Source organism: Rattus norvegicus, chromosome 16 (assembly GCF_021556685.1).
Source record: "Rattus norvegicus strain SHRSP/BbbUtx chromosome 16, alternate assembly SHRSP_T2T, whole genome shotgun sequence".
Taxonomy (NCBI): Eukaryota; Metazoa; Chordata; class Mammalia; order Rodentia; family Muridae; genus Rattus; species Rattus norvegicus.
This window is the reverse complement of record NC_141549.1, coordinates 84,075,358-84,097,131: the sequence shown is the minus strand read 5'-3', so window position 1 is coordinate 84,097,131 and position 21,774 is coordinate 84,075,358. Positions and strand designations below refer to the sequence as shown.

Below are 21,774 nucleotides of genomic sequence, written 5' to 3'. Positions count from 1 at the left end.
ATGGGGCTACGGTTTGTGAATTCTGTCTCACAAGTCAGTCATTTCTGCTGGAATGGTTGTGAAACTCCATGGAAGCTCAGGGTCCAAGGTTCTAGTTGCTGACAGTTGTGGGTCCCCAACATGTCCCCAGAATCACTGAAGGACCTGAAAGATGATTGACTGCTCACAGGCAGGCCAAACCTGCATAGAAAACAGACACATACCAAAGATACACTCAGGTTTTACAGACTCACACGTGTGTATGTGTGCATGCATGTTTAACAATGATAAAGATTAAGAGGCCATGATTGAGGCAGGGGCATGAGACAATAGGAGAAGGGGAAAAGCACTTATACATGAAATTCTCAGAAATGATACATTTCTTGAAAAGGGACCACAAAGTAGCTGAGGAGGAGGAGAGGTAGGGAAGGCTTGGAAGGAGTTAGGAAGAAAACTGGCATTAAATGTGATCAAAATACATTGTATAAAATTCTAAAAGAAAAAGTAACAAAAAGCCCCTTTACAAATAGAGATCTGAACAGACTTAAACATGGGGAGTTAATAGAAAGCCGGTCAGGTAAAGGATGTAACATGCTGGATTGTGCGTGTAAGCTTCTTGAGAGTCATCTTGCTCAAGGAGCAGCTGAGGAATTTAAATGAGATCATGGTCCTCTGGGTGGGATGGCAGCTAACCAGGAAACCTGAAATCCGGAGGGTTACATGGGAAGCTAAGATGATTTTTATTGTGAAGAGAAGTTTATTGTTGTGCAAAATTCCCAGAAAAGATCTGAGAACGGAATAGGTCACACTCAGACACACGGGGCTTACGGCTCGTTGGTATTTTAACAAGCATATTTGAAAACATTGCTCTCTGAAAAGAAAGGTTTAGCAGTCTTCACAGCAAGTATCTGTGCTGAGATTCTCGACTCTGTTGTTAAGAAGCTTGGAACTTCCTTCCTTCCTTCTCATATACCCTCAATGTCTCTTCCTGTCCTGCCTCAGTCTGGTATGTGCATCAGAGACCAAAAGGGAAAACCCTCCAGTGCCCTAGGCTTCAGTGCAATTCCATTCCCACCGGTCGCATGGTTCATTCAAGTCTGCCAGTTTGGATCAGTTGTGTCTCTGACACTCACCTTGTCTCTGTACCCTCTAGTTCTCTAGCGGGTTCACTGATGGCTTTTCTAAGCACTTACAGTACCTGTCCCTGGATGTGTCTGTTCCCTGTGTCTGCCTTCAGTGAACCTCTTTAAACCATGCCCTTTTTATACTTTCCATAGCAGACATACATGTCTTACTGTGTGATGTGTGCCCACGTATGCCTCACTGTGCAATGTGGGTGGATATTGCTAATTAAGATTGAAATAAAAGATTGCCAATGGCCACAGTACCGAGGGCAATCAGAATTACTTGGTGTGATGGTTAAACACAATTTGAGATCTATAATGTCCTGGAAGACAGATCCTAGAGCTTGCCTGTGGAGGACTAGCTTATGTCAATCAAGGTGGGGGGGGGCACCATTCCCTGGCTGGGTTCCAGGACAGTTTAAGGTTAGAAAGAGCCAAGCAGTTGCATGTATTCCCTCTCTGGTACCACTGGCATGGCCAGCACTCCTGTTGTCTGGCTTCCCACCATGATGGAGTGTACACTTGAACAGTGAATAAAACTGTTCTCCCCCCTCCATTTTTCCAGAGTATCTTATCGCAGCAACAAGAAAAGAAGCTAAGATACTAGGAAAATTGCACCCGCCCCTCAAGAAACTGAGTCCGTGGATTTATTTTTATTCAGTAAGCTCGGACATTGCAGGAAAACACAAGCATCTCCATTTGTGTTCTGGCATAGTGCATTTGTCTGTTTCTGGAAGCCACAGCTCTTTGCTGGAGATGGCGAACTACTATATAGTTCCTCTCCACCTCATATCTCTCATAGCCAACACACATAAGCAAAAATCTTCTCTCCTTGATCTGCCTTTTGGTCCAATTAAAAACTCTTGAGGAATGATCCTCTATCAGCAGTTTCCACATAACTCAGTTTGAAAAGCCTGAGAGGAACAGGGCAGGACACTGCCAAGGAGCATCCTGCGTCCACTTTCCAGGGACCTGCAGGACCCAACCCTCCATCAGGACAGTGAAGGAACGGTATTGAGATCAGGCTGTGGTCTGCCCCAAGTTCCTCCACGGCATATAAAACAGTTGAGTTTTTCAGGCTGTGCTTCACCCTGTGTCTTAGTTAGGGTTAGTATTGCTATGATGAAAACACCATGACCAAAAGCACGTTGAGGAACAAAGGATTTATTTGGTGTGTACGTCCATATCGCTGTTTATCAGGAACTCAAGTAGGGCAGCAACCTGAAGGCAGGAGCTGTTGGAGGGAGCTGCTTACTGGCTTGTTCCCCCTGGCTTGCTCAGACTTTCTTATAGAACTCAGGACCACCAGCACAGGGATGGCACCACCCACAATGGGCTGGGCTCTCTCCCATCTATATCTAAGAAAATGCTGGATCTTATGGAGGCATTTTCTCAGTTGAGTTTCCTTCCTTCTCAAGTTGACATAAAGTTAGCCAGCACAGCTGACCCTTTGTCAACTACACACACACACACACACACACACACACACACACACACACACACACACACGCCACCGCCACCACCACCACCACCACCACCAGCAGCAGCAACAACAACAGGAACTAACAATCATTTGGTCATTGATCTCTCTCAACACCAATGATCTCAAGTCCCCAATAAAAAAGACACAGAGTGACAGAACAGATGGAAAAACAGGATCCGTCCTTCTGTTGCATCCAAGAAACACATCTCAACACCAAGCATAGATCTCACCTCAGGGAAAAGGGTTGGCGAAAGATATTCCACCAAGCAAATGGACCTAAGAAGAAAGCTGGTGAGGCCATTTTAGTATCTAACAAAATAGACTGGTTTTTCAAACCAAAACTATTCAGAAGAGATAGGGGAGGAAAAATCCAAGAGGGCATTTCAATTCTTAACACCTATACCCCAAATACAACCAACACTACTACAGATTAAGTCATATATTGACCCTCGTACACTGACAGTGGGAGTCTTCAATACCCAGTTCTTACTAATATACAGGTCATCCAGACAAAAACTAAACAGAGAAATAGTGGAGCTAACAGACGTCATAAACCAAATGGACCTAACAGATGTTTACAAAACATTTCACCCAAATGCAAAAGGATATACCTTCTTCTTGGCACCTTGTGGAACTTTCTGCAAAACTGACCTCATACTCTGACAGGAAGAAAGCCTCAACAGGTAAAAGAAAATTGTTATCACACCCTGCATCCTCTCTGACCACCGTGGATTAAAGCTGGGTATCTACAGCAGAAGCAACGGAAAGTTTACAAACTCATGGAAACTGAACAGCTCTCTACTGAATGAAAAAAATCGGTCAAGACAGAAGTTAAGAAATTAAATACTTTCTAGAATCAGGCAAAAATGAATTTACTACACGCCCAAACGTATGGAGCGCAAGAAAGGAAGGTTTTAAGAGTCAAGTTCATACCACAACCATCAAAATGACCAAGAGAGAAGAACCAGACCATGGTCCCAAACAAAGCAAAACCAAATCCCCAAAATGTTACTAAAAATGTCTGAAATATCTGGGATTCACTTACGATCTTCCAGACTCCTCCAAAGGCCTTGGTCGCTTCTCCGGCTCTGCCCTCTGCAGCAAACACAGCTTGTGCTCTAGGCTCCAGCTGGTTCCACTCCACTGCTCACGCCATTTTGGTGGTGGTCCTAGGATACTAGCGTCTCCGAAATGCTGGGATCTTCTGCTGCAACTGGGCTGTGCTTTTGCCAAGAGCCTCTCCTAGGTTCATGGTGCCAACCCTCAGCTTCTCGTCACGACCCTTCAATCCTGGAGCTTTAGCTGACACTGAGGCTACACCTTCTCCATTGGCTCATTGTGGTCTCTCACAGGGCCAAGCCTCAGCTGCCCCACGTGACCTCTTCAGTCCTTCAAAACCAGCACCACCTGGGAGACTCTTACCCTACCAAGTTTAGCTGTCAGCACAAGATACAACTTGGGGCTGATTCTGGAGCACAGCTGTGTGCTGACTCTGAGGAAACACTTCCCAGAAGATTTCACCTCAGTGGAGCTGGTTGCTTTTTAATCACCGCTAATTTCTCAGTTCTAGCTGACCAGCATCTAGAATCCTAGTAAAACATCAGTTTTCCTTTATTGTTCTGGACTCATGTTAGTCACGGTGATTCTTCTGTCCCAACTGCCCAAAACCACAGATTCATAACCAAAGTTCTGGAAAGTCCTGGAGGAGTTTTTCCTTCTTCTGAAACTTCACACGCCAGGCAGGCCTCCATCACCTGCTCTCAACAGCCCCATTTCCAAGCTCCCACAGAACGGTTCTCTAAGACACTCCATGGCTTTTCTACCCAAAGTTCCAAAGTCCTTCCATAATTCTTCAAGTGTCTCACGGCAATACTCTACTATCCTGGTATCAACTTATCTTATGGTTTCTATTGCTATGATTGAACATCATGACCCAAAGTTAGCTTGAATGAGTTTCTCTGGCTTACACTTACACGCTGTAGCCCGTTATTGAAAGCTCAGGACAGAAATCCAAGCAGGGATGGAACCTGGAGGCAGGAGCTGCCTACTGACTTGCTCCTCATGGTTTGCTGGGCCTGATTTCTTATAGAACCCAGGAACACAGCCCAGGGATGGCCCCACCCATGATGGGCTGGACTCTTCCCCAATCAATCACTAATTAGAAAATGCCTTACAGCTGAATCTCAAGGAGTGTTTTTCTCAATTGGTTCCCTGCTTTCCCATGACTCCAGATTGTGTCAAGTTGACCCAAAACTAGCCAGCACACCTGGGACTCCATTTGCAGCGCAAACGCGGACTCAGGATGTCTCTGCCTCTTGTTTAGTATTTAAAACCCCTTGCCCCATACCTCTGAGAGGAATCGTCTAAAAAGACAACAGTGTATAAACTCATCAAACCGGCAACTATAGAAGTAAACACATATTAAAATCATATCAATTCAACGGACCCATAGAAGACACCTTAAGTCAGCAACGGGCCAATGGGAGAGTAACCTACTTGTCACCTGAGTATCCTGTAAAAGAACTGAGAGGACTTAAGTGCCCAACAGTCCTAGAGGCTTCATCTCTGCCTGGTCTCCACCGGTGATAGGGAGTATTCAAATAGCCTTCGGTTTCCTCATTGTCTGGAGCCAGTTCTATACTTTGTATCCACAGCTTCTGGTTCCACTTTGTATCCATAGCTTCTGATTCCTTCCTGGTCAGGCAGCTGAACTCTGCTCCAGAAGCTTGCCTCTGGCCCTGTGCCCTCAACAGTCCTCCACCCTGTTATCATCTCATTTTTGCAGAAACTCTATCTGCAGCTGCCTAGGACAGATGTTCTCACCCAGGGGTTGCCACCTTCAATAAATCTCTAGCTTCAGAAATATTTACAATTCATAGTAGTAGCAAAAAATATTTAGTAGCGACAGAAATGATTTTATGATTGAGGGTCACCACAACATGAGGAACTGTATTAAAGGGTCACAGCATTAGGAAGATTGAGACCTCTCAGGGAAGATTCTTTTAACCGAACACTTAACACTTAGTAGCCCATAACGTACATATACATGATGGGGAGACGCTCGGTGTGTGGTGTGTAATGTGTAATTTAAGGGTATTTGTAAGTAAGATTGGAATAAGGGCTGGAAAGATGACTCAGCCATCAGAAACACAGAATCCTTGCAGAAGAGCCGAGTTCTGTCACCAGCACCCATTTCTTAGATCCCCTGTTGTGTCCATGGTATTAATTCTAATAAACTTCTTGCCCAAAAGAACGTTCTACATCAGGGTCCCCGAATCTCAAGACTGAGACCTTTCACTGTGTTCCTGATGTAGCACACTCATGACAAATGTTAAGTTCAGGGGAACCTCATCCCTTCCTGGAGGACAGTGCCACCTAGAGTCTATAACTGCTGGGCTCCCTGCGCTCTATCTTCCAGCAGGAGATTGTGGGACCAGGGAAGGACCCCCTGCATAGAGTGACATCCTTGTCTGTTCACCCTGCTCACTGTGGCCATCCTATCAGTGGATGTTGGGCCTATGACACTAATTGTACTCTTGGCTGCAGACATTCAAGGTGTTTCCCAGTCAGAGGCACGAGTGGTTCTGATGTCATGGGTGTCTGAGCTGCAGCCTGGGGGACATTTTACACAGCCAGCTGTGAGACACACCCCTCCAAATCTGGAAAGGAAAATTACCTTCTCCTGGTTACTAGGGAGACGACAAGCCATGTAGTGTCGATGCAGAGCCAGGCTAACCTGTGAGGACCTGCAGAGTCATGACCCTCAGCCCTGGTATGGACATGGCAGGGTGGTGAGTTCTGGGGCTCTGGCTTCCTCCAACTCCTGTCCTTTCCAGGTCTCACTGACATTCCAGGTCCCCTTTTTGTTCCTGGAATCTGTGACTGTTCCCACCTCAGGCAGAAAACTTGGCAGCAAACTCAGGAGGATGTCGGCCAGCCAGTCCTCAGAGGACCTGAGTGGGAGGCAGAGTTAGGCAGGCTTGTAGAGAGGGAAGCTCAGGGAGAGCTGCAGGCATGTCTCAGCATGCCTGGGCCTGCCTCACAACCTGGTTCTGCAGAGCTGCTGACTGGGGACTTTCCCTTTGCCTCTCACTCCGGAGGCTCCCCTCTTTCCCCGTGAGGGACACGGGACCGCAGGGAACTTTGTTGCCGAGTTGCCTGGATGCCAGGGGTGGGGAAGGAGACTGGAAGGTGGATGATTGAACTCACAGTCAGACTGACCAGATATGGAACAGTCTTGTGATGAAACTTCAGCCTTGAGCACTTGGCGTTTGCCCAGGGACTTAGGCCTGCCTGTCCACCCTCACACAGCCTGGGGCTATGCTGAGCCTGGACTTGGTAGCCTCAGGCAAGTTGAAGCCATGGATAAGAATTGGACGGGCAGGACTGTTACTCTCAGAAAATGAGCTGGGAGAGTAGACAGGAACTCCTTGGGAACAGAGGTCTTGGATTGGGAGGGGCACTAGTTTCATGGGCTAGGTCTCTTTGGGAGCAAGGGTTCTTGAATGTGGGATGGAGGACCTTGAAGAATGAAGTCTTCCCCATCATGGGCACTGAAGAGAAGAGCTAGCTCTTCTCTAGGACTGGATGGATTCTGACAGGGGCCAGAGTTGTCCTGAAAGGTCATCAGCTCAGGAGAAGGGGGCAGGGAGAGCCTGTTACTAGCCCATGAGGATGTATGCTCTACCCAAGTGTGGCTCACTCCCTGGGCTCTGCCTCAGCTTCCTGTCCTCTCCCTGTGCCTCAGTTTCTCCATCTGTAAAGCAAGGTTCTTCCTTTAAGATGCCTTAGGCTTTGTCAGACCCAACCAAGACGGCTGAAACCAGGGGCTCCTTCACTGAGGCAGGCTGTCTGACCCTTGCAGATCATTTGCTGGAAAGAACAGGAGTTGGAGGGTCCTGACGCCATAGGTCACTTTTGTCAGTTGTGGTCACAGTGTGCCCAAAGCTAAGCTTTCTCAGAGAAGATGCTAAGAATGTTGTCAGAAGTCATACCCAGCCACCAGAGCCTCTTCTAATGGAGATAGCAAGCCTCTCAGTCAGAGCCTGTCGGTGGGTGAGTCTCTAACCCCCTAGCAAACTCCCCAGGAGTCCTGACCCAGGAAAGCGATGGGTGCCATTCTGATTTTCCCATGAAGCTTACAGCTCCCAGACTCCAGGACACCAAATGGACCATAATAGACCACACTTCCTCAACGTCCTTAAAGTTGCATGCTCTTCTCTGACATTGCAAAACTCTTTACCACCTCAGCTTCTCAGTGGGGAGTAACAGGCAGTCTAACTACATGGGACCTTCCCATTCCGCTATACCTATAAGAGGGGACCCACTCCGACTCTGCCTCATGGGCTTGAGTATGTATTAGAGCCTCCCAATGCCCACCGGCCTATCTATGGCATTTGGCCTGAATGCCTTTCAGAGGCCCCATGATACTGTCCCATCTCTGTCTGCAGATGCACCAGTAACTCTTTTAAACAACTTCTTGACACAAAGGAGGAACTGCTTGGTGGCCCTAGGACTTTCTCAACCTTTCAAACCTGAGCCTGGATTCCATCAGGGGCTTCCTGGAACCGCCTTTCTTCTTGGTCGTCCCATCCCAGCTTGAGTTCTCTGTTGGCACACATCCTGGACTCCCGTCGATGATGAACCCAATAGGATATCGCTCTGGGAGGGGGAGGCAGCAGACCCTCTCACCCTGTCCCATGCCTCCTAGTGACCGTGGCAATTCCAGAATCTCATTAGAGGATCAAGCTACTGCTACCCCCCCACCCCACCCCCACATAGTCAATGGACTCACCATGTCCACCATGTCCTTGATGAGTCCAGGTACTTACGGCCTCAGATGTTTGAGGAATTGTTTTGCTTAGATTTGTGTATGTGGGGTCACATGGGAGGGTGATTGAAGGAGGGGGGGTCACATGGGAAGGTGATTGAGGGGTTCACATGGGAAGGCGACTGGGGAGTTCACCTCCCCAAGCATCCTTAGAGAACTAGACTTCCAGATAGAGGTACTAAGGAGAGTTGTGGCCCAGGGCCTGAGGTGTAAGGATGTGGGTGTGGGAAGAACCAGTTCTGAGGTGACCTTGTCCCCTCTCCTCTCCAGCTGCGGCCTGAAAGTTGTCTATATACGACATTGTAACTCCAGCGATGCGTTCATATTGTGTTGTTCCCTTTAGTGAACAATTAGCTGGCGCTTAAGTCCTGTGATAGCCAGGAAGCGGGAGTGCCTGTTGGTCCTGTAGAGTTGGTTCCTAGGGCTGAAAGCGGAGCTGTTTGGAGAATCTGCGCCACCAGAGGGCGCCATCAGACAGCCCAAAGTGGCTACTGCCTAGTCCTGGTATTTGCACAAATAAACCCACAGGCGTGGTTGGAGGATAGAGGGGAATTGTGGGCAGGCTGCAGAAGGGTGTGCTGTGCAGAGGTGAAGGGAGAGACTGGTGCAGAGCAGTTACCACAAGCCTGCACAGCTAACAGGGCACCCACCCCTCCTCCTCCCGGCTCTGTCTGCCTCCTACCTTCATGTCTTAAGTAAACTTGACTGATTTACGCAAAGTCTAATTTTTATGAAACTCTTTGTGGATAAAATAAGTAGCATCCAGGGCTACTGTCTATTCCACTGTAGGCAGGGCCCATGGGGACACCAACTTGGTCTGTGGGCTGCCCCATCTCCTGTACCGAGGGACACCCCAAAATGGCTATCGGTAACAATGCCTGTTATGTAGTAAAAACTTGAGGGTGAAAACCTCAGGGGCACTGTGGTCGGAACACGGAATGCAATCTACTTGTGACCTGAGCAGAGGTCCCTGTTCCCTCCCTCTGCAGTGACCATTTGCTGGCAGATGAGTTAACTGTTGTCTGTCTCCTTACCTGTGATTGGACTTGGATTGGAAGAGGGTCCCTTGCCTTGAGTATCCGTTGGCTGCTGTCACTCTGGCCCTGCCCATGGGGGGGATCACGAAGCCATTCCAGGCCTAGGCTGTCTTCCCTTAGTCCCCAGAGAGCTCTACTAGTGGCTGAGTCAGAGGGGTCCCGTCCTGGGACGGCTGATGGTTCTAATAAAGCCAAGCTCGTGTCAGTGCCCTGGCTGGAAAGATCAGGCCCAAAGATGATTGGATCCTTGGGGTCTGAGTCATTGGGGCTCCTGGAAACCACCAGGTGGTGGGACGGAGGACCCTAGAACCTGGGTTGTCAGCCCTCCCCTGTATCCCAGCATCAGTTGGATCTGGGGAGCCAGGGGCTGTACTGGATCTTAATGGCAGGCAATCCTTCAACAGCCTCTGGACATCTGAAGCAGTAACAAGAAAGCCCACTGAGGAGTGGGCCCAATGTCTTTGTTATGCATGGCCCTGTAGACAGAATACAGGCACCTTTTGTCCCTCAAGCTCCAGGCCTGTTTCATCCTTCCAGTAAAAATGGCTGTTTATGACTGCTGCCCAAGTATAACTGAGCTCCCGCTGCCCTGACACTGAGTCCTCAGCACATAGATGACCACTTCCTTCTCCTCAGGTACTGAGCTGCCAAGGGCTCTGAGCACCTCCTGCCTGGACCTCTACTTTGATGGGGCAATTGATGCTAAGAACCTGTAGGCCCTGAGTCTCAGAGAGATAGGTGTGTAGAGAGGCTGGAGCTCCCAGGCACATGGGAACGTTCAGAACCAAAGCCTCAAATATTTCCTGAATCTGATATCAGTCCCCGGACCAGGAAGATGCTGTGACCCTTGACAAAGACACACAGAAGCGACCATACTGCTGAGATTTAATCTAAGTGTTCTCCTATCCAGGTGCCTGGCCGTGGCCAGCCCAGAGCTGCTATCCAGACACACCCACCAAAGATGGACAGGCAGACAGGCTCATGCTGATGACAAGAGTCTAAAAGCAATGGCCGAGGCCCCCCACGTGCATCCTGACAGAGGGACCAACCAGCTGTTCGTCCTCAAGTGTCCCTGAGTACCTGTCTCATTGGTGGCAGCTGGAGAATGGACTGGATTTGAAAAACCACATGGTGGGCCCAAAGCGTTGCCTCAGTTTACCATATAGATCCATTCAGAGGACCATCTGGGCCCATTTACTGCCAGTGAATGATATGGGGAAAGAACTGCCCTTTCAACTAGGGGTTTAGGTGGAAATTGATGTATGGGCCTCCCTCCCCTCTCTACCCAGGGTGTGGCCTCCCTGTAAAGTAAGTCCTCCAAGACCCCTCTCTCAGAGAGGCCACAGCTCCTGAACGTGCCTTTCTATGGCTAAATGACCTCAATTCCCACCCTGTACTCCACGTGCCCTGAAGGAAACAGAAGAGACACATACAAATTACTCATCTGTGGCCTGTGACCTCTGACCTTTGACTTCCAGGCGTCTCATCACCTGCTCTGTGTGCCTGTGTGCATATAAACACAGACCTGGAGCATGCCTATATGTGACCCCTTATGTTTGTACCATGTAAGGGGTGTGTGCACTAGGAATGTACACACAAGTGTGAATACATGTGCTCTGTGTTTTATACATATAGCTGAACACTGTGTGTGTGTGTGTGTGTGTGTGTGTGTGTGTGTGTGTGTGTGTGTGTGAGATGTATATGAGGATCTGAAGAGCACAGCCCCAAGCAGATGACAGTTCTCTGGGTGGACTCTGGAGATGCACGTCTTATGTGAGAGAAGCTAGGCCTGCCCTTAGGATGAATAGAACCATATGAATTGCCACTGTTGGCCTGTGGCAGTCTGCTCTTATCCAACTGGTTAAAAAGGTGAAGTGTCCACGTCTACCTTCTGCTCCCACACGGCTGGCCTGGCTCCCAACCCTGTGATCAGCTCTAAGCATTGGGCTCTCCATCTGCAGGTCAAAATGTCTAGATATTCCAGAGGCCCTGGCATCTATTTCTCGGGACCATGGCTGTGGTAATTGCCAAGAAAGGAGTGGCTCTAGCCAGCTGTCCTGACTGGGGCTATGATGGGCCCATCCCCAACTTGCCAGGGCTTGGGGTTTGTTACCGGAGGTCTTAAGCAATGAACAGCATCTCTGGATTTGGGTTACCTTTGCCCATTTAACTTGTCTCTCTGATAACAAAGCTAAGGATTCTGGGTAAATGAAAAGACTAGGTATCATGTCACACGTTCCTACACCTGGTGAAGGGCCATCTTCTCTGGGCTGGGAGCATGTAACCACAGCCAGATCCAAAGGTAGGAGGTCCCATCAGGAGGATCTTATGGTAATGCTGACTTTGGTGTCTCCAGTTTACCAGGCCCTGACCCAGTGACAAGCACAGAGGGTGGCCAGGCTGCTAGACCTTACCCTGAAGGAACCTTGGCACCCACTATGCCTTCCTCAGAGCACCATGCTCTTCTACTATGTATTTGGGCCCACTGCTGCTTCTAGATATTTCCGGGACCTGCAGGCTAGGACTAGGGCAGGCCAACAACACATTATTACTGACAGGAACGCCTGTCTTAGCCACCCTCCTGCCTCTGTCCACATCCCATGGAGGAAGAAAATGATCCACATCATATCGCCATGCCTCTGGTGGCCAAGGGCACACCTGAGTGGTGCCCGTGCCCTGTGAGCATCCTCAGGCTACAACAGACTCGGAATCTCTCCATCACAGCATCCCCGGCCCCTTCTCCCAGCTGTGGCTAATCTTACAAGATGCAAATCAAAACGGAAAGCCCAGGGAACTGGTCAGAGGGGATCTGGAGTGAGCAGACAACCCCTGTGGCCCTAGTTGCGCAGAGCCCCCACCCTTCTCTGCCCTCCAGGCCTTGAGTACCTTCTCTGAAGCACTGCTGTTTTCCTTTGTCTTCTTCTTTGTGTGGTAAGGAAGGCAACACACCCAGCTGGTCCTTATCCTGGAGGCCAAGAACGTAAGGAACTAAGAACCCTCACCCTGCCCTGTGACCTCCTGGCTAGCAGACTCCACCCCAGTCTCTCCAGATTGCTCTCTCAAACCTCATGGCTAAAACTCTACAAAGTCCCAGAGACGTGAAACACCACCCCTACCCCACCACCATTTATGGTCCTCTCACAGGAGGTAACGGTTCTCATTATGGTGCTAAGACGACCACTCAACTCATGGTCAAGGTGGCCCAGTTGGGCTGCAATGGAGCCACTGGTGCATGATTGGCCCATCTCACTCCTGGGCACAAAACTGAGTCAGGCAGGTTATCAGGGGAGAGGTACAAACGGATGTCCCCACATCTGCTCGATCAGGTGACACATTGGTCCTTAGTCCCTACCAAGTAACCACCAGCTCTCAGGGTTATTCTGGCACCTATCCTACCTGTGGTAGCTAAATATTAGGGATTGGAACCCACATGTAGACAACAAATTCAATTTTTCAAGACAAAGTATAAAGCCACTTAGTCAGGTGCCTTTGGCCAAATCCATGCATGCACGGGTGAGAAAAGGAATCACTTGGAAACCTTGCCTCTGTCGGTTGGACTTGGGAGTGGTACACTCTGGGTAAGTGTGGATGGGGTAGCCTGTCATGGCCGTAACAATAGCTCGTCAACTGGCTGCCTAGCAGAGAGAGGGCTAAGCGGAGTGTTAACACCATTTGACCAAAGAGCAGAGCTTCTGGGTGGCTTCTGGTCCAGAGGGCACCCACCAGGCTACACAAACCCAGCCTGGGCCTGAGTGTGATAGGAATGATTGTGCAGCCCAGCACTGTCCTGGTTCTATAAGGTTGGATTAGGGGTGATTCTGAAACCCCCACTTTTCTGTGCAATTCCTCACAGTGTCAGTTCCTTGAAGACCACATGGCAGTTTTACATAGCCAATAGAGACATTTTATTCTGAAAGTCTAAGTAAAGCAATATACTAACAGAGAGACACTAATTCTGAGAGGCAGGAGTTTGAGTAACTGCTATTGTGTTCTTTGTATTTCTCTGTATTGTTCTAAATGAAGTAAACTGGATCTCTGGGCCAGAGGCAGGCGTGTCCTTGGAACTCAATACCCTTCTTTGTGGCTAACGCCTCTCAACCTCAGGAAGTCTTGAAGCTTTGCTGGTCCACACCAATGTATAAAACCTCGTAGGCCTAAACCCAGATGTGAAGGGCTGCCCTCTGCCTGACAGTACCCATGTGTGCAGGCCTTTCCAACCCAGCGTTCTATCGCTAAACTCCAAGCTGGAGACCCTGACGCCACAACCTTTGCCTTCTGCTTCTTGGTCACTTTGCTGGCTGATGGGTGGAGGGAAATGTGGATCCTGGTAAATTTGTTCCCCAGCTCTGAGAAAGTTTGCTGCGCTGTTCCTTGTTCCTTAGCCTCTCTGTCCCTCCCCCCTCCAAATCACTTGTCTTATGCATGGCTCAGGGAATGGAGGGAAGGCAGGAGGCGTGGTGCTGCCACCGTAAGAGTTTGTGGTGGGGATGCCACTCTGGAGAAGCACCCCCATCCAAGTAGCAATACTCACTCATCTTCAGACAAGTACCCTGTGTCATGGGGGGGCCTCTTCTCTTCTTTAATGGCACAGGTGATGACCTGTGGGAAGTAGCAGAAGAACCTAGGGGACCCACCCAAGGAACAGACAGGGACAGAGGCCAGTCCCCTGTGACCCTGAATGTCCTTCCAGACTGTAGTCCATTGAGTGGGAATGCCCATCAGGGACCCTGGTTCCTGGCTCCATAGCCTCTGGGTTAGAATGGGGAGACCTGGTCCTTTGGTCTCTTCTACTGGTTGACCCTTTCTGGAGTCCTTAGAACTCATGGCTTCATAGAGCCGTAACTCCATGAGATTTAATGGTCAGTCTTTTTCTTAACCATATTGTATGATTCAAAAGGTAAAGGTAAAACAGGCGTAATCGGGAAAATAATCAACCCTCAGGCACCCTTTGAACTCGTCAACAGAGATCCTTGGGAATCATCCAAAAAAAAAAAAAAAGGCATCTGCTCATTTCAGCAGAGAATCAGAGGAAGAGACTCCTAATAACCATGTTGGCAAGCCACCGAGAAAAGCCTCATTCTATGGATAATCAAGGTGATGGTGATATAGACCATGATAATAATGATAAGGGTGATGATGGACGTGGAGATGTTGATGGCGACAATGATGATGTGGCGTTGATATCGATGGTAATGGCAGAGATATTGGTGATGGTGGTTGGGGATGTTGGTGGTGACAGTGATACCGAGTGTGAAAATACGGCGTCACACATAAAAATAGCAGCAACTGTCGTTACAGTAGTGATAACGTTGATGGTAACGATGGCCCCACCAGTGGTGATGGCGGTGATGGAGAGAGATGGTGAGACAGCAGTGTTGTGATCCTGGTGGTGATATCAGTGACACTTAATTCCAAGGTCACAGTTTTTGCAGGCCTTGGGAAACACCCCTGAGATGTAGCTACACTGGTTTCCACCCCGTGATGGAACATTGAGCACAAAAGGCTCTGGATGGTTTGAGCAGTTACTGACAAAGTCATCTTCCTCCCATTTTCCCAGCTCCCAGTGCACCATCTACTCTACACAGCACAATTCCTTCAGAAGCTCTAGGTGAAAAGGCTGGTGCTAGAGGGAGGGAGGGAGGGGGTGGGAGAGAGAGACACAGAGAGAGAGAGAGAGAGAGAGAGAGAGAGAGAGAGAAAGAGACAGAGACAGACAGACAGAGACAGAGACAGAGACAGAGAGACAGAGAATGAGAGAGACAGAGACTGAGACAAACAGATAGAGACAATGAGACAGAGAGAGAGTGAGAGTGACAGAGATATATGAGAGACAGAGACAGACAGACACACAGAGAGATAGACAGACAGAATGTAGGTGTTCTCATTCTATTCCCAAAGGCAGGTCTTTTGCACCAGCACCATGGAGGGTCCCTGGAACTTCTGGACTTGGGTCTCTGCCTCCCCCTTCAACATGTGTCTGTTATGCTCCAACCCACAGTGCAGGGGCTTTCTCAGTGGGTAGTTTGGATTTCTGGTCTGGCGGGTTTTGCCTGTACCTCCTCCTCAGTATGGTCGCCCAGGTCGATCTCCACAAACACAGATGGTTTCTGTGGATGGAAGTGATAATTCATGAGTGAGCTTGACAGAATGCAGACTTCTAGACATCTGGGTCTGAGTGGTTCCACCAGATTCTGAATCCACCAGCTTCTCCTGTGAAGCTTGGCAGAGTCTCCATGTTGACATAGACAGCAAAGTGCCCAGAGGGTTAGCTCTGGGCAGATGAGGGAGTTGTATGGCCATCTGCCTCATTCCTACCATTGGAAACAAGTTTGATATCCCATGGGGGTTCTTCCTCCTTGACTTTGAATGCCAGGACCTTCACAGGTGACAAGGTACCTGAGACCTGGGGATTTCTCCTCAGCCCCGATCTATTGGGAGGACATGGGTCACGTCCACCACATACTTGCCTAGAGTCGAGCTTCACTGACATGAAATCTACCCTGCATGGTGGGACGGTCCAACAGTTCAGGGAAGGCCACCTTGGTTTCTGTCTGGCACTTTAGTTGGCCCAGAATCTTACCAAGTACTACCTGTTGTAAAGTCCGGGTGAAGAATGTGTTCTACTGTCACCATGCCCTGTGGGATGGCCTGGGAAGGAGGAGAAAGTGCCCTCCCTCTGTGAAGGTCACTGTGGCCTTCAGTATGATGCTTGTACATCTCACCTCAGAAGCCAAGGTCAGGTGTGCCTTTGATCACCACACCTCAGTGAGGGTCTCCTGGGTGTATTACTGGGGGCTAAGCTCAACTGGAAGGTGGAATCCTTTCAAGATCCACACACTTAGTGACTTCATTGTTTGGCAAGCTAGGGCAGGATGCTGTAGCATCAGTCAAAGTGGTCCAGAGCTTGGTCTCCTAATCCCTTAGTGGCCCTGTTGGACAGCACAGCGCCTGCTCACATGGCTTTATGGGACACAATCCTACAGTGTTCTCATAGCCCACTGGAATTTGTCTATAGACAGACTTACATATCCGAACTCCCGTGGCTAAAGTGAGAAGTTCTTGCCTGTTTTTCTAGAAGGTTATCCAGCGTCATGGACTCTGGATGCTCCTCCTGTAAGTCCAAGAAGACACCAGTAGGTGAGTACAGGGACACCTCACAGGAGGACAGACAGAGTGGACAGGGCTGCCCAAAGCCTGACCTCAGCCACAGAGAGACATCTTTCTTTGGAGGCGTCGTCCTGTGGCCCTGCGGCGCTGGCCTCCGAGTCACTCTTCTCTGGGTCCATTTTCTCACACTTGTCCGGTTTTCCCACCTCATCATGGCTCCCTTTCTTCTTGTCATCCTCTAGGCTCGCCTGACTAGAGGTAAGCATGATAGGGGCATCAACGAAGCAGTTTGGAATAAATGCCAGGACAGGAGTCACTTGCCCTATTTCCGGCTCCTCTCCTAATGCTAGGAGTTGGGTATGCCTGTGGGCCCTTTTGAGGTAAAAAGGAAGACCCTATTCCCCCTAATAATTCATCTGGAGGCACCAGCCCTGCTCCCTCCAGCTAGAGACCTTACTTAGGGCATCAGTGGATGGATCTGTGCCTGTCACTCATGGCCACCTTAGTGGCTCCCCTACCCTGTGTATTTTGGCTAAGGGGACGGAAGTAGGGATAGGGAATGCAGGTACCTTCTTACCGTGACCAGACCAGAGGTAAGACTCAGATAGCTGCCGGCCCTTGACATACTTGGGGTTACATTTCCCAAAGTCCCTGTCTTTTATCTGAGGCTAGACAGATGCTAACGGCCTACCTTGAGTGACTTCTTAGTCACCAACATCCTTCCACCTCAGTATTTTCTGGTCTAGTACCTTCCATTGGTGTTGGCTCATGGGAAGTCATTTGTAATCAGGCTGCCTGCCTGTTCCTGGTCCACAGTGAACGGACTTTGGGACCTGAGGGAAGCCCTTGGGTTCCATGACTTTTAAGCCCTGTAGAGGGCAGATGGTAGAAAGTATGGAGGAAAGTGTTAGGTGGCCAGACATCTTGTTCTACCTGACCAATAGACATCTTGTTCTACATGACCAATAGACATCTTGTTCTACCTGACCATTAGACATCTTGTTCTACCTGACCATTAGACATCTTGTTCTACCTGACCAATAGACATCTTGTTCTACCTGACCAATAGACATCTTGTTCTATCTGACCAATAGACATCTTGTTCTACCTGACCAATAGACATCTTGTTCTACCTGACCAATAGACATCTTGTTCTACCTGACCAATAGACATCTTGTTCTACCTGACCAATAGACATCTTGTTCTACCTGACCAATAGACATCTTGTTCTATCTGACCAATAGACATCTTGTTCTATCTGACCAATAGACATCTTGTTCTACCTGACCAACAGACATCTTGTTCTACCTGACCAACAGACATCTTGTTCTACCTGACCAACAGACATCTTGTTCTATCTGACCAATAGTGAGGCTGGTTATGTACCCTTCCCGCTCAGCAAGGAGACCTGGATGGGCCCAGTTGACGTGAGAGAGGGTGCAGATTCCTTTCCAAGAGAGGCACATGGAGATATTTGTTGAGACGGACAAGGACCAGCCAGCAAGTGAACGGGCTGTGTGCAGTGGGCTCTGTTTTTATGACAAAGTCTCTTGGATAAAGAGGATCCTCAACCCAACCAACCACCCCTTCATTACAAGGATTCAGTTTCCTTTGGGTCCCCCCAAGTCCTGACCCTGACCCACTCCCCACACCCCAATCATCACATTTCAGAGGAAAGCCTCTTCCACTCACCAGGTGCCATCATCTGTGTCATTTCTTGGGTCTTTACTTTGGTCCTCGGAGTCTGAGGAGCGAGGGTGGTCGGTTAGTACATGAGCATGTAAGGAAGACATGATGGCTCCTGCATCTAGGCCCTCCCACGGTCTGCTGCCCCTCAGGCTCACTGTCCTGCTTGGCAGTCTTCTCCCGGAAGGCTCAAGGCCAGCCTGAGGTCAATAGCCGTGGCTAAGAGACTTCCCTTTCTCATCTTTGTCGGCCTCTTTGGTCATGCTCCAAACATACCTCCATCTCGCCTGTCCCAGCACTTTCCATGCCTGGGCTTAAGCCTTAAGCCTACCTCATGCATTGCTGTAAAAGCACCACCTCTTTGCTCTCTTATTAGATGTTTGTGACCCATGCTGGGCATCCATGCCTCCTGGGACACATCCACAGGCTGGCAAATGTCCTTATCTCAGCATGAATTATTGACCTGGCAGAGGAGGAGACAAGAAGGGACCCTCCCAAGAAGTGGGAAGACTTGTTCAGGGACATCCTGACTGCTGATGCCTCACAGCTCTGAGGCCCATCATTGGGGTGATTTTAATTATTCTCTATCCCGTGAGGCAGGAGGTACCTTGAATGTGCTCAAGGCTGAGGGGACCCTAACAAGTTGACACGAATACCCTAGCTTCAGGGCAATAACTGCAGGGAACTGCCAGGTGGTCCTGGGGGGAGCTAGCTGCTCTGTGAGGTGTCCCCACGTGGCATATTCCTTCTGCATGAAACGTCCTCCCCTCAACCTCTGGGGACCTCACAGTTCAGCAGGGTCCAAAGGGAAGAGTTGTGCACAGATGGCTCCTTTGAGGCTTTATTCTGGATTCTTCCCCAGGGTTGCCGTCTGGGCCAGACCTCAGCTGGCATTACCTGTTCCCCCACAGTGGCTTTGTGACTCAGACAGGAATCCAAAAAATGCTAAAAAGGAGTTCTTCTAGAAAGCAAGCCTAGAGCCTGAGTTGGAGGTTACCTTGTTCTGCAGAGTTCCCTTACAGAGCAGGCTAGCCCTTTCCCGGGGGTTTAATTGCAGGCTAGTTGAAGGCAGTGCAGGATAAACTTCCTCACAGGTTGTCTTTCCATGTCTTTCCACCCATTTCAAGCTTCACCCCAATCCCCCATGACGCCCCTCATAGAGACGCTGGTGCTTAGCCACCTGTCTCCTTTCCAGAAGTAAGCCTGTCCCTTCCTGTGCTCAGCACACCTGACCTTGGTCTGTGCCCTGTGTCCCTTTCTCAGGAGACCCTGTGCTTGTCTCTGTTGCCTGCACTGCTGAACTCAGTTGTGGACATCTGTGGATGGCAGCTACCTGTCCAACAGTGAGGGGCAGAAGGCTGACGTCTTTTAGCTGGGGCCAGGGGATGTTACTCAGCGTTGCACAATTCAGACCTTGGCAGTTCTCACATATCCCAGGGAAGAAAAAAAAAAAGGCAGGTTTCAGTTCCATCCCAGCCTCAGATGAGAGTCCAGAGGGTCAATTGGTGGAGGAAGGAAGCTGATGGGAGGCCTGCTGGTGATTTAAATATTTCCAGAAGATTTAAAAGTGGACTGGGAGGGCAAGAGAAATGGTGTTAAATGTACTTCCAGAGTCCCGGGTTTGGTTCCCAAAACTCACACAGGACTCAAGTCTAATTCCAATCCCAGGGGATCCAATGCCCTCTCCTGGTCTCCATAGCACTGCACATACATGGGGCACATACATGTGTGCAGGCAAAATACCCATATACAGAAGGTAAAAGGACCGGAAACTCCCCAGCGCTCCCTAAGTACGCATGCACATGTAATATGTGCCTGTGTTTCAGAAGATGCTAACTAGTAGGAGACTCTTCCAACCCTCATCTTTCTTACTTAATGTACTAAGCAAAGAGCAGCCGAGAGAAAGGCAGGGTTTCCACGGCCTGGTGCAGTTCTGAAGTTAGAAACCAGCTACCTTCTCCTAGCAGGAATGTGTCTTGCACACCCTATTTTCTTGAGGCTGGGCCGGCTCTGCCTGCCCTCCCAGCCCTCTGGGAGGGAGCCACCCCCTACCTAGCTCCTTGCGTAGTAGTTTCCTGATGCAGATCGGTGGGTCCCCCTTCTGGTGCAAGCCACCCACACTCCTGCTCCTCTGGAGTTCTGCCCCTTCACTGGCCACCTTGAGGTATACAGGGGTTATTCCTGAGGGCAGGGCTCCAGGCCCAGGCCGGTGCTTCCTGTGAGTGACGGGATCCTTCTCCATCCTGACCCAGAGGGGAGGAGGGAGTCACCAGCACAGCCTCAGACCAAGGGCATCTCTGCCAGCCTCTCCCTACCTCTCCGCCAGCAAAGTGGTCCAGCACCGTTGCTATGGTGCTGCTGTGACATCACAAGTTAGAGCTGAATGGTTATTGAGGGCTGTCCCAGAGGTCCCCGCTGGCTCAAGGGTTTTTTTGGAGTGGTTTGCTCTCTGTCGCTTTCCTGTGCGTCTGGATTCTTTAACAGCCATGGGTTTCTAGAAGGCCGTGTCTCACGCATGTGTGTTCCTGAAGCCAGTGTTTTGTCCCATTTGGGAATCTTTCCGTTTCTTCGGGCATGAGGAGGGCAGGAAGCAAAGTCAGGAAAATGAATGAATGAATGGCCCTGGGGCAGTGTGATATTCAGGCCGGTGGGTCAGAACTTACCACTGAGAGTAGGGCTTGGTGGGAGACATTTTGGTGATTTACAAGGACAGCGAAATCTGCCCATATGGGACCCTCAGCCTCAACGGCCTCGACTGGAAAGATGTCTCCCAGTTGAAGGCTAGAGATCAAGGAAGGGCAGGGACCTCTCCCAGGATCTACACATGTCATCTTCATGGGCTGCCCCCAATCTGTTTCTTCATCGCCTCTGTGACAGCAGACACAGTGGACTGGGGCGCCCCCTGGTGTCAACAGAGCACACGACACTCCCCTCATAGGGGATAGACATTTGTTCTATAGCTAGATACAAGTGACCACTGCCTCAGAGCACATTCGAATGACCCAAAACTCAATGTTCCAACATAGTAACAACCGGACAAGTTTTTTTCTTTAAATTATGAGTGTGTGTGTATCTGTGTGTGTATATGTGTTGGGGGATTGGTCTGGTGCTGCTATGTTTTTCAAATACTAAATACTGGTCCCCAAGATCTGGTTGTCTCCAATGAGTAAATCCTCATGTACACCAGTGATGCTATGTAAGTCTTGCTCCCCGATTTAAAACTACCAGCTAAATAAAGGTGGCTATGGCCAATCACTGGGGAGAACAGAAGAGGAGACTCTTCGGACACTGGGCTGGGGGCTGCAGGTGGGGACCACAAGAAGAGAGAGAGGGAAGGAGGGGGGAAACAGAGCAGGAGATCTCCATTAGAAGTGACGGAGCAGGAACACGTCGTGCCCAAATGACAGACTTCTGGATCAGAAGTAACCAGGGCATGATTCGGACAGTAAATGTTTGTTGCGGATTGTTGAATCAGACCAGCAGTTAAAAAAAATCCTAACTCCAGAACAGAAAAGGGAGATATGCTAC

At 49.5% G+C, this 21,774-nt stretch overlaps 1 protein-coding gene across 22 annotated transcripts; it reads right to left on the bottom strand.

Annotated features, from left to right (window-relative positions):
- Positions 1-8,410: 8,410 nt before the first annotated feature.
- On the bottom strand, positions 8,411-21,228 carry C16h13orf46 (similar to human chromosome 13 open reading frame 46). Of its 22 annotated transcripts, none has more exons than XM_087587961.1 (10): positions 20,910-21,228; positions 20,299-20,812; positions 18,253-18,304; positions 16,653-16,812; positions 16,517-16,564; positions 15,510-15,560; positions 13,985-14,052; positions 12,340-12,418; positions 9,451-9,667; positions 8,425-8,840 (listed from the first exon to the last, which is right to left on the bottom strand). In XM_087587961.1, the coding sequence occupies exons 2-9, from the start codon at positions 20,486-20,488 to the stop codon at positions 9,656-9,658; spliced, it is 660 nt and encodes a 219-aa protein (XP_087444087.1). In that variant the 5' UTR covers positions 20,489-20,812; positions 20,910-21,228; the 3' UTR covers positions 8,425-8,840; positions 9,451-9,655. The 22 variants fall into 22 exon arrangements, with proteins under 22 accessions (NP_001032259.1, XP_087444087.1, XP_087444107.1 ...); XM_087587981.1 differs by lacking the exon at positions 20,910-21,228 and adding an exon at positions 17,310-17,429 and having other exon boundaries at positions 20,299-20,583; XM_087587977.1 differs by lacking the exon at positions 20,910-21,228 and adding an exon at positions 17,310-17,429 and having other exon boundaries at positions 9,451-9,635; positions 20,299-20,583.
- Between the last annotated feature and the right edge of the window lie 546 nt (positions 21,229-21,774).

What these genes read in the sequence shown, in the direction of transcription:
- C16h13orf46 (NM_001037182.1), bottom strand. Translation starts at nt 20,488, where the DNA reads ATGGAGAAGGATCCCGTCACTCACAGGAAGCACCGGCCTGGGCCTGGA. An exon ending in ACTACTACGCAAGGAGCTAG is followed by an intron (nt 18,305 to 20,298) that starts GTAGGGGGTGGC and finishes CTCGCTCCTCAG; the next exon opens with ACTCCGAGGACCAAAGTAAA. An exon ending in GCGACCATACTGAGGAGGAG is followed by an intron (nt 14,053 to 15,509) that starts GTACAGGCAAAA and finishes TACTTCCCACAG; the next exon opens with GTCATCACCTGTGCCATTAA.